General features: G+C 33.2%; 1 protein-coding gene across 1 annotated transcript in view; it reads right to left on the reverse strand.

Annotated features, from left to right (window-relative positions):
• Nucleotides 1-10,395, reverse strand: part of LOC108917254 — an 81,357-nt gene extending 70,962 nt beyond the window's left edge. Inside the window, exon 1 of the mRNA XM_018723760.1 lies at nt 10,323-10,395. Coding sequence (XP_018579276.1) covers nt 10,323-10,395 — 73 coding nt within the window. The remainder of the gene's footprint in view (nt 1-10,322) is intronic.
• Between the last annotated feature and the right edge of the window lie 4,347 nt (nt 10,396-14,742).

Here is a 14,742-nt window from a genome sequence, read left to right on the forward strand (position 1 = left end):
ATAGAACTATTCTACACAAAGTACCCTTTATTTTTTATGTAGAATCCGAAAAAAATATAAAAAATGTGTGTTTCCATTTAAAAAACCAAAGTTGGTGTCTGTCCAGGAAAAGTGGAACACCCTGTATAGTTGAATATATTTTTAATTTGTACATTCCGAGAAATGTGGCAACACAATAAAAAGAAAAATCCATATATTCCTCATTTTAACATAGATATTGGACGTTCCCGCACTAGTGGGACACGCTGTATATATTTTATACACTGTTTTCTTTCTCACAGATTTATCAACCCACCAGGACGTCACACTCTCGACGAGGCTGCGATATTATGATCCTCTGTCTAAAGAAAATCGATAGCTCAGCAAATCTCCAGGAAAAACAAATCCGGAAAAATATGGGTATAAGATTTACACAGGATATTGTTTGGAAGTACTGAACAACTAAAGTTACTGAAAGTATCTCACAATTAAAAATCTTGCTACATAAGTCATCTCTTTCGTCTAGGTGCCAGAGATCAGCATTCTAAACTTTGGAGAAAATTTGAAAGAGATGAAAGAATAACAAAACTGAAAAACGAACAATTTTATTTTACTACTTCTGTGCGTGGTAACTCCCGAGTCTATTTCTTAATTAAAAATTTCGTTCACCTTCGTGTACAATCTTGGATACAAGATGAGAAAGAATCCGGGATTTATCAAAGTATCAGCTTCCAACTTTATAAGACGGTTCTAGTTAACCTCGTTAACTTTCCACTGGTGCTCTCAAGTATCACTAAACTTTTTATTAAGAAAGTAAAAACTGCAATACCTCACCCACCTAAAGCCCAATAACGCCAGTTGGAAGAATACTGACAGGGGTCCATAGAATTAAAATGAAAATTTCACGCCTCTGTTTTGTAGCCAATCAAATGATTTACCGTTAAAAACGTTGCAATGGTAATTTAAAAAAATTCCGAAAATTTTTCCCCAACTGTAAATTTTTCTGTCAATTGAAATGGCATTTGTGACCGATATTATATAAACTTATTTTTTTTTTTTCCAAAATTTTATTTAGCATGACATAAAATGGCAGTTACAATTATAATAGACGAGCGGTTCACCCCTAAAAAAAGGCATGAACCGACTAAATTTTTAAAACAAAAACCTACAGCATGAAACTTTTTTTTATAAAGTGTATTTTTCTGATAATTTACATATTCATTTATATTTTTCGGCGTGGTCAGTCAATTGTTATAAACAAAAAAGTTGTAAAACAAAATTACTCGCCGAATGGCTTTGAAAACAGTTTTAAATTTCAAGTCAATTTTAGCCATTTATAAAACCAAAAATCGAAATTTTACTAATTACTTGCAAAAACCTTACTCCGGCTACAAAACCAAACAAAATGATCTTTTGAACATTTGTACTGTTAACATATACCTATCGATTAAAAAAATCATAATAATGTTTATTGTAAAGAGAATCTAATCCAAGATATTGTAAAAAGAAAATTTAAATTTGAAGTGTTATCATAATTTTTTTTAAGACTTTTTACTCGCTTTAGACCTTCAATAAAATGATTGACCCATACCAAGAAAATATATCATAAAGTAGAAAATCTGCCGATTATTATGCTTTTTTAGAATTAAAATCTGTTCAGTAGTTTTCGAGAAAAAAATTCCGAAAATTTTTCGATTTCGTCAATTTTTTCACATTAAATTGTAAATATCTCGGAAACGAAGCATTTTTCGAATTTATGTCAAAGAACAAAAAGTGTTTATTTTGGTCCATTTTACAATAAAAACTGCCATTCGGCGAGTAATTTTTTTTTACAACTTTTTTGTTTATTACAATTGACTGATCACGCCGAAAAATATAAAGAAAATATGTAAATTATCAGAAAAACACGCTTTATAAAATAAAAAAGTTTCATGCTGTAGGTTTTTGTTTTAAAAAAGAAGCATCTTTTTAGGGGTGAACCGCTCGCCTATAACAGTTATTTATGTATCAAGGGCAATACAGGGATGATTATGCGCGCAGGCGACAGGTTACAATGCCTAAGGGCATAATCATCCTAGTATATCCCGTGGTACATACAACATTTTATTTCTGTCTAAAAAACCTAAATTACTTTATGATAAAGAATATAAACGTTTTGAGAGATAGTGAAACTATATTAATGGGATATTTTCAAGAACTGGTGTTATTACCTTTTATCACTATATATTTAGTCACAATCATTTAGCCCTAACACTATATAGGAGAATATTATCGATTAGAGGCTTATTTGAAGCAAATATAGAAAGGATATATTCCAAAAAAATCTAAGATATCGACAAATCAGGATATTTTGAAATTTATTAGAGAAGCATCAAGTCCTACATATCTTTTGGAAAAGGTTATATTNTTGTAGCCAATCAAATGATTTACCGTTAAAAACGTTGCAATGGTAATTTAAAAAAATTCCGAAAATTTTTCCCCAACTGTAAATTTTTCTGTCAACTGAGATGGCATTTGTGACCGATATTATATAAACTTATTTTTTTTTTTTCCAAAATTTTATTTAGCATGACATAAAATGGCAGTTACAATTATAATAGACGAGCGGTTCACCCCTAAAAAAATCGACTAAATTTTTAAAACAAAAACCTACAGCATGAAACTTTTTTTTATAAAGTGTATTTTTCTGATAATTTACATATTCATTTATATTTTTCGGCGTGGTCAGTCAATTGTTATAAACAAAAAAGTTGTAAAACAAAATTACTCGCCGAATGGCTTTGAAAACAGTTTTAAATTTCAAGTCAATTTTAGCCATTTATAAAACCAAAAATCGAAATTTTACTAATTACTTGCAAAAACCTTACTCCGGCTACAAAACCAAACAAAATGATCTTTTGAACATTTGTACTGTTAACATATACCTATCGATTAAAAAAATCATAATAATGTTTATTGTAAAGAGAATCTAATCCAAGATATTGTAAAAAGAAAATTTAAATTTGAAGTGTTATCATAATTTTTTTTAAGACTTTTTACTCGCTTTAGACCTTCAATAAAATGATTGACCCATACCAAGAAAATATATCATAAAGTAGAAAATCTGCCGATTATTATGCTTTTTTAGAATTAAAATCTGTTCAGTAGTTTTCGAGAAAAAAATTCCGAAAATTTTTCGATTTCGTCAATTTTTTCACATTAAATTGTAAATATCTCGGAAACGAAGCATTTTTCGAATTTATGTCAAAGAACAAAAAGTGTTTATTTTGGTCCATTTTACAATAAAAACTGCCATTCGGCGAGTAATTTTTTTTTACAACTTTTTTGTTTATTACAATTGACTGATCACGCCGAAAAATATAAAGAAAATATGTAAATTATCAGAAAAACACGCTTTATAAAATAAAAAAGTTTCATGCTGTAGGTTTTTGTTTTAAAAAAGAAGCATCTTTTTAGGGGTGAACCGCTCGCCTATAACAGTTATTTATGTATCAAGGGCAATACAGGGATGATTATGCGCGCAGGCGACAGGTTACAATGCCTAAGGGCATAATCATCCTAGTATATCCCGTGGTACATACAACATTTTATTTCTGTCTAAAAAACCTAAATTACTTTATGATAAAGAATATAAACGTTTTGAGAGATAGTGAAACTATATTAATGGGATATTTTCAAGAACTGGTGTTATTACCTTTTATCACTATATATTTAGTCAGAATCATTTAGCCCTAGCACAATAAGGACTCAATGTCGAAGACTACATTATTAGTGCGCAGAAAAGTAAATATAGGAGAATATCATCGATTAGAGGCTTATTTGAAGAAATATCCAAAAAAATCTAAGATATCGACAAAAGAGGATATTTTGAAATTTATTAGAGAAGCATCAAGTCATACATATCTTTTGGAAAAGCTTATATTATTGCATGTGCTTAATAGGTTTTTGTTATTGTAAGTTGTTCTAGTAATGGGTGTTTTTCGAGGATTAAGAAAAGATAAGTTGGTAAAGCTCTCTATAGAAGATATAGATGACAAAGGAATCGTTGTTGTAGTAAAAATTAACGAAACAAAAACTGGAGTACCAAAATCTTTTACTATTGTGGAAGAAAATGAAATGCACGCTCTCCAATTGTATCGACAGTATATATCTTTGCGACCAAATAAAATTAAAGAACGACGTTTTTTTTCTGACACATCGGAATGGTCGATCTACTGCGCAACCAGTAGGCAAAAATACCTTCGGTAGCGTACCATCCAAGATTGCAAAATATCTCGACTACGCAGAATTTAAGTTATTTTAGAGTCAAATATTGGAAATCAAAGTAATTACATAACTGATTACTCTTCTTCGTCAGAGATTATTGTTTGCTTTTCAAGATTATCGAGCAAAACGAAGCGATAGCGTTTTGCATCGAAACACATGTGTTTTGGAATAGATTAGCAGTAAATAATATAATAAATGAATTATACGGTGCTTTTGTCGTGCATTTCATTAATCTGTTGATTACGAGCTATTTACCTATTCGATGCTAAAGCTTGTTTCTATGTTTGGTTAACAATATTATCTAATAGGCAAATGGATAATAAATTTAGTTGAAATATTCGCGTGCAAATGCAGGTATTTGAATTTCATTCTGGATCGATAAGGCACAATTGCATTTATTTACGTATTTTGCCATTGTGTATGTCATTTAATCTTGTCAGAAATTGTCACTATGAGCAGTGAAACAAGACATTACTGGAAGAAATCAATACGTTGCTGCAAGAAATGGATTTAAAATAACAAATAACTTTAACAAACCCCAACCTTTTGTATGCACATAAATCCAAATTTGTTTTACTGAAAAAATGTAAATGAAGTATTAAATTTTCAGTATGAATACCAAATATAGCTGCTGTATTAGTTACATAAATAGTTATTTTTGTATATATCACAAGACGCATAACTTCGAAAAATTTCACTCATTCCAGAGTATTAACAGTGGATAATATTTTCAAGGTATTTTTTCATCATTTTAATTCATTTTTCCATGCACTTTCATTTTTATACAGGGTGCACACAATTTATAAAAACTGCAACCAACTGCAGAAAGTTTAAGTACGCTGGCTGAGTGTTGAACCGGTCGCTGATTGTATGGTTGCCATGGAAAAATGTGGCAACATGCAATAACGGCACTAAGAGATATCAAAGGAGCGATTTGTCAGTCCTGAATTCCATCAAATCCGTATTAAGTGCCGTCGCTAAACGCTTTTCCGTGAACCAATTAATCCATTAAAGCAAATGGACGGGCGATATTAATATTTATTACCAATTATACAGTCCGACGTCCTTCAGTTGGTTCCATAACACGAAAAAAATCGGCGATAATGGAATTTTAAATTTACACTTTGTAATCGTTAATAAGATCGCTATTTTGCTTCGCAGGCGGGTAATAGACTTTTTATAAGGGAGGTGCGAAATTTCATTAACGAGGGATAGATCGGGATTTGCAGGAATTATAAAAAGAACATTTTTTTTATTAACTTCCCAAAGCAAATTGACGAATTAACTTGAATTTTGTTCTCCGTCCAACTACGAATGCAGAAAATCAAGGCAGTACTTTTAGAAAAACTTTAAATCATTTCGAAAGTTACAAAAAGATTCGATTTTTACATGGAAAATGTTTAAGGAATCGTAATGGTGTATGGGTATAAATTTTCAGTGTAACAAATGTTCGAGTACGACCGCTGCGCGCAGGGATGGTCCGATCGGAGTGATTTTGGTGTCGTTGTTCAGGTTGGACCTTACTGCGTCGAATAGATTACTAGGGGTGGCAAAGGGAGGGAAACGGTGAACCACTACAGTTTGGTTGTTTCTATACGACTCTGTCGATATTTGATTGCGTTATAAGACTTAGACTTAGAAGTTACAGAGAAAAAAGCTTTACGAAGTACGTACAGGGGGCATTAAATTAGTATATGGTTTTCAAAGGCAAGAAAGGGGAAATTTTGTAACAATGACTTGATATGTCCATTCAAAGAAATGTAATAATCACATTCTCCAACTGAAAGTAGTGAAAAAATCACTTAAAACGTGACAAAGTTCTATTATAACTTCCATAATTCTTTTAGTTTACCTCTTAGGGTTTGAAACTTATTAAAAATTTATAATATTGTCAGAACGTCGCGATATTTAAAGTCATGACAAAAAAGACATTTTTTGGCACTTAGGTCCATAGTCGAAATTCTGTCTAGTAAAGAAATTGAGAAATTCTTGACAAGGTGCAATATGAGGTTGTTTATTATTTGGCGTATGTGACGTCACTACTAGTAGAATAGCTATGCCGATTCTGCTCCACAATTCAAGATGGCGACTAGAGCAGCATCGGCATAGCTTTCAGCCGACTACGTTACAGCGGCTGACGTCAGCGCCGTAGAGGTTAATAATCGTTCGTGCCGACTAAAAGTATCATTTATATACGGATCTATCATTAATAGTAGGGTTGATTAGGGAATTAAAAATAAAATACAGAAAGTTTTATCATTTATTTGTTCTTCTTCTTGTTTATTACAATTCTAATACAATATAACATGCTACAATACATTATTTTTATCAATCCAGGAATTATGTTTGTCATCGCAACCTAACCAATTGACAAAAACTTTATTTCCCTTTTTTCGTAACACCTTTTGAAGTAAGTAAGCCTCCTGTTATTTCTTTACCACTCTACTAAACTCCTGACACTCTACTAAAAAGGCCTATTGTATTTCAAGGACACCGTTAGTTTTGGCCAGGTAATATACATTTTAAAGCTTAACTTAACTGCATCGCATTCGCTACTGAGCGCGAATATAAGTCGAATAGAATACCCGAGCATAAGTCCCGTTGTTAATGCGTGCATTTTAAGTCCGAGCGGGGCATATTTCAGCTGTCGCGATTGTTTAACGTCGACGAAAACAAAAGGCACGCATTTTCCTTCAGACAGCTCGGGGGTTACACGGGAAAATCCCCCGTGAAGTACCGACGTTCATTTGTTACCATCTCGAGTTCGTTTGTTTGTCTGATTCGACGACTTGATCTGCGAGGCAGAATCCGGCTCTATTGTCATGCAAAGTTTCCGCTCCGCGTAAAAGGTCGACGTAAGCTCGCAGTTTGTTCAATACAAGGCGGGGGAACGCAAGAAGTGCGCTTCGTGCGCCTTTTTTTTGTTTAGGATACCTACTCGGCGATTTTCGTTGAATTATTGAGGTGTTTTAGATCCCCCTCGAGAAGGTGTAAGAGCGTCAATGCAGCGAGAAGTGAGGGGACTTTTTTTATAATTAATATATTGTTGATGCCATGCCTAGCGGATGGGACGTATCTCGGGAAAGAAAAGTGGGATAATGAGGCATTGTTTTTCTCTGAACGCCGGTGTAAGTGAACGAAGGAGCATGCTAAGTTATTAAAATATACCCCCAGTTAAGTAAACAATACGCGCAATTACGAGGAACATTGTGAAAATGAGAATTAAATTTTCCTCTATCGTGTAAGCTTGTTGCGACTAGACAGCTTAGACCACCGCCTTGTACAATATATAACTCAATCCTCTGTCGAAGCTGTTGTTCCCAATTGTAGGTCTTAATGATATTTTTGACCTTATCAAATGTTGTATGAATCTGTTCAATGAGTTGGTTCCCTACAATTAGGCTCTCCCGCTGAATAGGTAAGTGTCTTCACATGTCCCCACATGAAAAGGTCCAACGGGTTGAGATCCGGAGATCGCGGTCGCCAAGTTGTGAGACCACCATCCATCGATTTGGATACTTTTAATTGAGGAAATTAGCGACACCTCTTCCATAATGGGACGGAGCACCATCACGTAAAAAAAAACATCGTTCTTCTGATTTGAAGAGAAATATCCTGAAATAGTAGATGTAGATAGTTCTCCAACAAAAGCCCGATACATCTCGCCGTTTCCGTTGAAGAAATGTGGCCACCCTACGTATGTTCTTACTTTGGTCTAGAGAACATGCAAGGTACCACTTACAAGACCTCATTAAAGTTTTGATACCACCAGAGGTATTCACTAATACACCGTATTTGACTAGCGATATAAGCAATCGTTATCCTCGTCGATATTTCTAGTTCGATGGACGTGGATATATCAGCATTTCGGACCCAATTTACTAAACAATTCTCCCCTGCTGACCGTGCGAATGCAAAGGGACGGTTAAATCAACAAACTATTCAGCATTCGCTGAACGCTCGGTAATGTGTCTGATATATGTAGACGATGCATTGTTTAGGTGCTGAATCCAAAACCGAATGGTCGATCCCCGTCGAGTTTTTGTGTGGGGTTTACCAGGTCAGGTGGAACTTTTAATGATGCCGAATGATTATAATTCACTTTTTTTTTAAATAGTTCAACGTTTTCTAGATTCAAAGACTGGGTGTTACTTTTTAGAGACATATATTGATTGACATTGGGGAAATTTGCATGTTTACAAAGGTGTTACAAAGGTACAATAGTTATTTATGTACCAAGGGAGATACAAGGATAATTATGCAGGCGACAAGTCGCCTAAGGGCATAATCATCCTAGTATCTTACGTGGTACATACAACGTATTATTTTTTACTTAGGCATCTGATTTTATATTTATTGTAAATTTATTAATTAAATGTAAATGAGAACAGGTTTTCAATATATAAATGATGTATCAAGATGCATCTATGATACCAGCAAATTTGTTGATTTTAATAGTTTGATGTTTGATTCTAAGGACGCATATTGAAAAGACAAGAAATTCTAAATAAAGTAAATGAAACATAAAATTCTTAAAGTAGAAAATAAACAAAATCAACCTGAAACTTCGGAAACGAACCCGATGCTACGGATAATTTGGAATGACTTTATCCATTATTAAATTAACCCAAGACTATAAAACTAAGTAGACTGCTCAATGTGAAACCCAAGGAAGAACTGCCTGTTTTTCGGATCTCTCCTGAATTCGACACTTCGCTTTGACACGACCATTTCTTGGGTTCAGAAGTTTCTGTTCTTATCTTATTGGCAGGAACCTGAATATCGGGACGCTTTGGTATAACTATAGTATGTTAACTAACCGAATTGACTCGACTTACATTTATATAAATAATTCTGTGACTAACTGAACTTACAAGTAACTCTAGCCTTCCTCTAGTGACTCCGTGTAGCAATACGGGACGGATTAGTCAATCTCATTTAATATATTCTTAATAGCTTGGAAAATCCGCCTAAAAACCAGCTATTTGATCTATTACTTTCCTTTCCAATTATTATCATTTTAACAATTTGATTTAATTCTAATTTGGAACCTCTACGCTCTTCTCGTGGTTTTGCGTGTTGTTAAAAATATGGGCTCCTTTGTTCTGTCCCAGCATAGGTTGGCGCCTCCCGGACACGACAGATGACTGTCACGTGGCCCCGACGGTCTAAGTGAACTTGTCCAAAAAATATTGCTAAATTTCTCCGAAGGTCGACGCTAAACTTACTTGAGATCCCTTAACTTTCGATAATTAGTGTTGACTGAAATATTTCCGAGAACTAATAAATAAATCACTACGCGTCCCGGCTTTTGTTACAAATCTATACAATGCTGGTAAGCGGTAACACGCGTTGTAGTAGCAGAAATACACTAAATCTGTGGTCAAGCTGTGTGCCGCTCTATGCTCACAATACACAATACTACTGACTGCCATAAAAACACGTGCCATACATTCAACCAAGAAAAACGTCAAACTCACACACTCACAGTAGGGTGCCGCAAGATACGTATCGAATAAATTGATCGATGCGAAGCTTCAAATAAAACCACTAAGTAAGTTGAATTTTTGATATAAATTTATGAACAATATTCTGTTGTAGTTCCATTATTGCCAAATTATCGACGGCGTCGCCTTGAAACCTGTGTTTTCGCCCAGTAATACCGCAATAAAAGACGTAAGAATGCATTTTATACTAAGTCTAGTCTTCTAGTCGCGGATGTATAAAGCAAGATTAAATTTCGACCTCCGTCTTCCGCCCCGGGGGAAAACTTTAGTAAAGATATAGTATCAGAGTGAGCATATTTGCCAGTTAGTGCAGTTCAGACGTTGTCTCGTAGAATGCATGTCACAGAAAATATAAGAATAAGACGGTAGGAACATATCTCCTAGTAGACTTTACACCATGTATCTTCCAAATTGCGTATCCTGAAAAATTGCATTGTCTCCGTGTGATATCTGAAATCTAAGGTTAAATCATGAAAACAACGTAATATTTCACTAAGTCCGAAGACGACGAGACAGAGGCATGTACGGAATACCAATTCCACATAAAAGTGTCAGACTTTAGACTATTACACTTGTCGTCTGGCGTGAAATATTCCTGCGGTAACTTTTGTTGCTGGAACAGCGGAATTTCCGACAAAAACATAATGCTTGTTTTAATCGACATTAAATTTTTAGTAAATAAATACGAGTATTTAAGACGTCAGATTGTAACATAAAATAAAACATCTGAATACGCTGCGAAGACAAAGAAAAATCAATCACACTCAAAATTACCTTAAAAATAAAGTGATGTTACAACAGTACGTAAGGGAAAAGTAATTCAAGGAAGCTAGCTATCAGAAGTGAAACGGAATTGGATCCCGGCAAACACATCAAACAAGTAAAAGTGTGTAAAAGTTCATGCTACTCGTATTTTGGTAGTGACGATCAAATGCCAAGGAAATTGTATTTACCTAAACGGAATAGAATTTACTTTTTACAACGAATGCAGCCGTTTCGAGCGAATAGTTTGTTAACACTCCGTACGATTTCAAGGAATAGAGATTCGATCGGATTCGCATCCAGTGTAACCGCGGCCTTATAGATTCAGCGTCGGGAGCGACCTCTACTAAAGTCCTAGTCGAAACTAAGTCATTAATAACACATTACGGCGCCCAGCGCGTAATAAAACGGGACCCCTGGTAGATTAGCAGTTAAAATCGGGTATTGGGTGGTGGAGATAAATCCGAAACGGGGTCAGAGTTTTAAGTGAAGTTCGCTGGATTCGGTGCGCCGCCATTTAAAACCAAGATTAAACTAAATTTTAAACAAAAACCCCTCCGAACCCCGTCTTTGCGGCGCTAAAGCCTGCGGTTGAGCGCTACCCCGAAATTTTGCCCGCCTTTAATATATTCCTAATAATCCAGTCTAGCTTTGTAAATCATTCGATGTGAAGGTACGTGGTAATACAGGGTGTCGTATTTATAAGGAGGCCACCTGCGACCTTCAGAAACACGTATCATAAGTTTGTTTTCTCAAATTCCGTCGTGAAATCTGAATGTTTTTTAATCTTTTATTTGTAATTTTTCATACCTCGCCGATGGACAAGCTAGTGTGACCTCAAAGAACCGCGTTCGTTAGTCGCGGTATGCACTGTTGTCAAATCTCTTCATTTTTGAATCGCATATGTATATGTATATTCATTATACAAGGTGTTAACGAAACAAGTACCCCAAAATTTCGAGATTTAATATTGGACCGTTTTGAAGTTACGAGTTACGCTATAAAACTGTTTCCTGAGTTGCCACTTTAAGGACCCTTAGGGGCCGCCACTGACAAAAATTCTACTAAGGTTTACATCATATTTCGACATGTTTTACATACTCTCCAATTTTGAGTACTTATTTAGTTAACACCTTGTATAACACAAACACATCTACCCTAAATATGCTACAGATCATATCAAAGGTTACAGTGGCGTGTATTTTTGAAGGGTCACTTATTAAATAATATACTATTTAAAAGGGCTCTATAGCAAATAGGCAACCAACAATACATTTTTATAAATTTTATTATACAGTTTGTCTAAATATGAATTAATGCACAAATAACAAACTTTCCCCCATTTTGACACAGGTTTTTTTTTACAACAAAAAGTTTTCAGTTTCAAACTAACTCCATTTTATAAAAAATCTGCGTTATAATGGAGGAAATCTGTTATTCGTGCATTGATTCATATTTAGACAAACTGTGTAATAAAATCAATAAAAATGTATTGCTGATTGCCTATACACTAACACTACATAAGACATTTCACTAACTACTACTTTAAATTTTACTGTAAAATTAAACTTAATAAAACACAACACTCGCGCTATACAAACTATACTATATTAAAAGATTTTATATTTTCTACGCATTTTTATACCATAATATTTTTCTATCCATACAATATCATATAAACATCATGTTTTAATACATTGTAAAAACCTGGCTATATNACACAAAACATATAAAATTTGAAACAAACATTTCACAACATATCTTTGTTTTATAGAAGTTTTGACATATTATTAAACATAAAACATAAAATAAACGAAAGTTTAAGCAATCAGACTCATTATTTGGCATAATTAGCATATAATAGTTTTCAGCACTTTAAACTTAATAAAAGTCAAATGAAAATTTAGCTTTATTATCAAATTGCCCAATTGTCACGTAGCAATATAATAATGACCGTGCAATGTGATAAATAATGAAGTTTAGATAGTAATTAATCACTTAGCCCGATAGAGCTAGACATTATTCATAATGACCGGGCATTATATATAATGCCCGCATTAATCACCTGGTCCATAACAACTATATTAAAAGATTTTATATTTTCTACGCATTTTATACCATAATATTTTTCTATCCATACAATATCATATAAACATCATGTTTTAATACATTGTAAAAACCTGGCTATATTTTTTTATTTTTTGCCTGAAAACAAGCGCGTTATTCCCCTTTGGGCTAAAAGATTCACAAACAAGATCTGTTTATATTTAATTAAAATAATTACATTTCTTCCAACATTACTGCTTTTTTGTTTACTCTTATCCCTTTGACGAATATAAACCTGAAAAATACTCACATTTCAGTATTGCATTAAGAAAATGTGTTTCAGCAAATCAAGGGAATCAAATCTAGTACATCCGCTACATTCATATATTTTGATAGTCAGGTTTTTTCCCAATTTCAATTAAAATCTATATCAGAAGATCTTACTAATTGTAAGACCTTTAAATTGGATTCTTCAGGGAACTTGGCCCAATTCTGTTTATCACTTACATATTTAAGGGTTTTAAAAAAAGTTTAATGTTTGCTTGACCAAAGTAAGTCTCTAAATTTTAATAAAACTTAAAATATATTTCGTTATTTACTTTTGTCGTTTTTGTTCATCTTGCATATACAGATGATATACTATTTATGTATTTATTGTTTGTTTGTTTGATAATTTTAATTGTAGGTATTGTAATTTATTTTTGAAATAAATGATCAAATTTTAATAATAATCATATTTTATGACGTAAGACCCACAAACGTAGTACCTTTTTTAACCATAGCTTTAATAAAAAAAAGTTTCGTGAAATATTTTCATGTGAAATGCAGGCATCAACAATCTCCAAACATTACAAAAAATTTATTAAATTGTTATATTTCTTTTTGAATTTAATACAGAAATATTTTTCAAAGTCCTAATCATGACAATAAATATTGTCGAAACGTCGTAATCGATCCATCTGCAATTTGAAATGCAATCTGGGTCCCTTCAAAGGAGGCATTTGGTGATGGTGATTTGGCCGTTTCAGGTTGGTCTTTTCAGGGGTTTCCATCCATCAGGCAGACCTTTTTCAAAGACAATTGCCATTCGGCATCTATTCCGATGTCTTGTCATTTAACGAGGCTGCATTTGTTTCTGCACGGGAGGGGTTTCATTTTATTTTTGAGGTATCAATATGATTCTTTAGACAGTGGCGCACATCTCTGAAGTTCGAAGCTTAAAATTTTAATTCCCCTTTAAAATACAAAATGACGCTTTACTATAAATTAGATTGTTCAACAACTTCCCAATATTTATATGTTGTCAAAAGACGATGATTTAACACTTTAAAATTATTGAAAAAGTTAGTTTTTATGGAATTTCAGCATAAATTTCAAATTTTCAGTTTCAAAAGAGCAAATATTGCACAATCATTCGGTTATATCTCCCTTACTATTAGAGACACATTCGTCAAACTTGCCGTATGAAAGTGTGTGACTATGTAAAAGTATATAGAGTATTCTAATTAAAAAAAAACATGTCTGATTATTTTGACACTTTTCGATGTTTCTATATTTAACCTGATTTTGTGCCTCTTTATTCGCACAAAACCCTGAAATCTTTAAAAATATATACAGTGTGTCCGGTTTTTCAGGTTAACACCTCTGGAAATGTAAGAAGGCTGTGGACTTTCCGCAAGCCAATTTTTTTACAAATAGTACACTGAATGGAGGTTGTATATTACTAATCATTTTATTGATGTGACAAAAGCCTGGCCTATTACGATTTTTTAAAAGGGTAATTTTTCCAGAAAGTACTATTAGGCATTTTTTTTATTAAAAAGATAATATTACCATATTCGATACCCATTAAAATATCCATATACCAAATTTGAACGACAAATGTCTATTGAGTGTTTTTTTATGTGGTGTCAAACTTTGAAAAAACAGACAACTAAAAATTATAATAAGCAGGTCAAAGATTGCCATGAGAGTGAAAACAAATACCAATCGGACACAGGAAGAATACAGGCACTATAAATTTACTACTTTTAATTATTGTAATTAATTATTATTAATTAATTATAAAAATAATAACTTACAAAAAATGTAATGAATTATGAATACTATGTTGTTAAACAAAAAAAATGCCAAACGTTAATCTAAATTAAGTTTTAGTTTTCTTCACCAAACCTCCTTCTGT

The sequence above is a fragment of the Anoplophora glabripennis genome, unplaced genomic scaffold (assembly GCF_000390285.2).
Source record: "Anoplophora glabripennis isolate ALB-LARVAE unplaced genomic scaffold, Agla_2.0 scaffold22, whole genome shotgun sequence".
NCBI lineage: Eukaryota > Metazoa > Arthropoda > Insecta > Coleoptera > Cerambycidae > Anoplophora > Anoplophora glabripennis.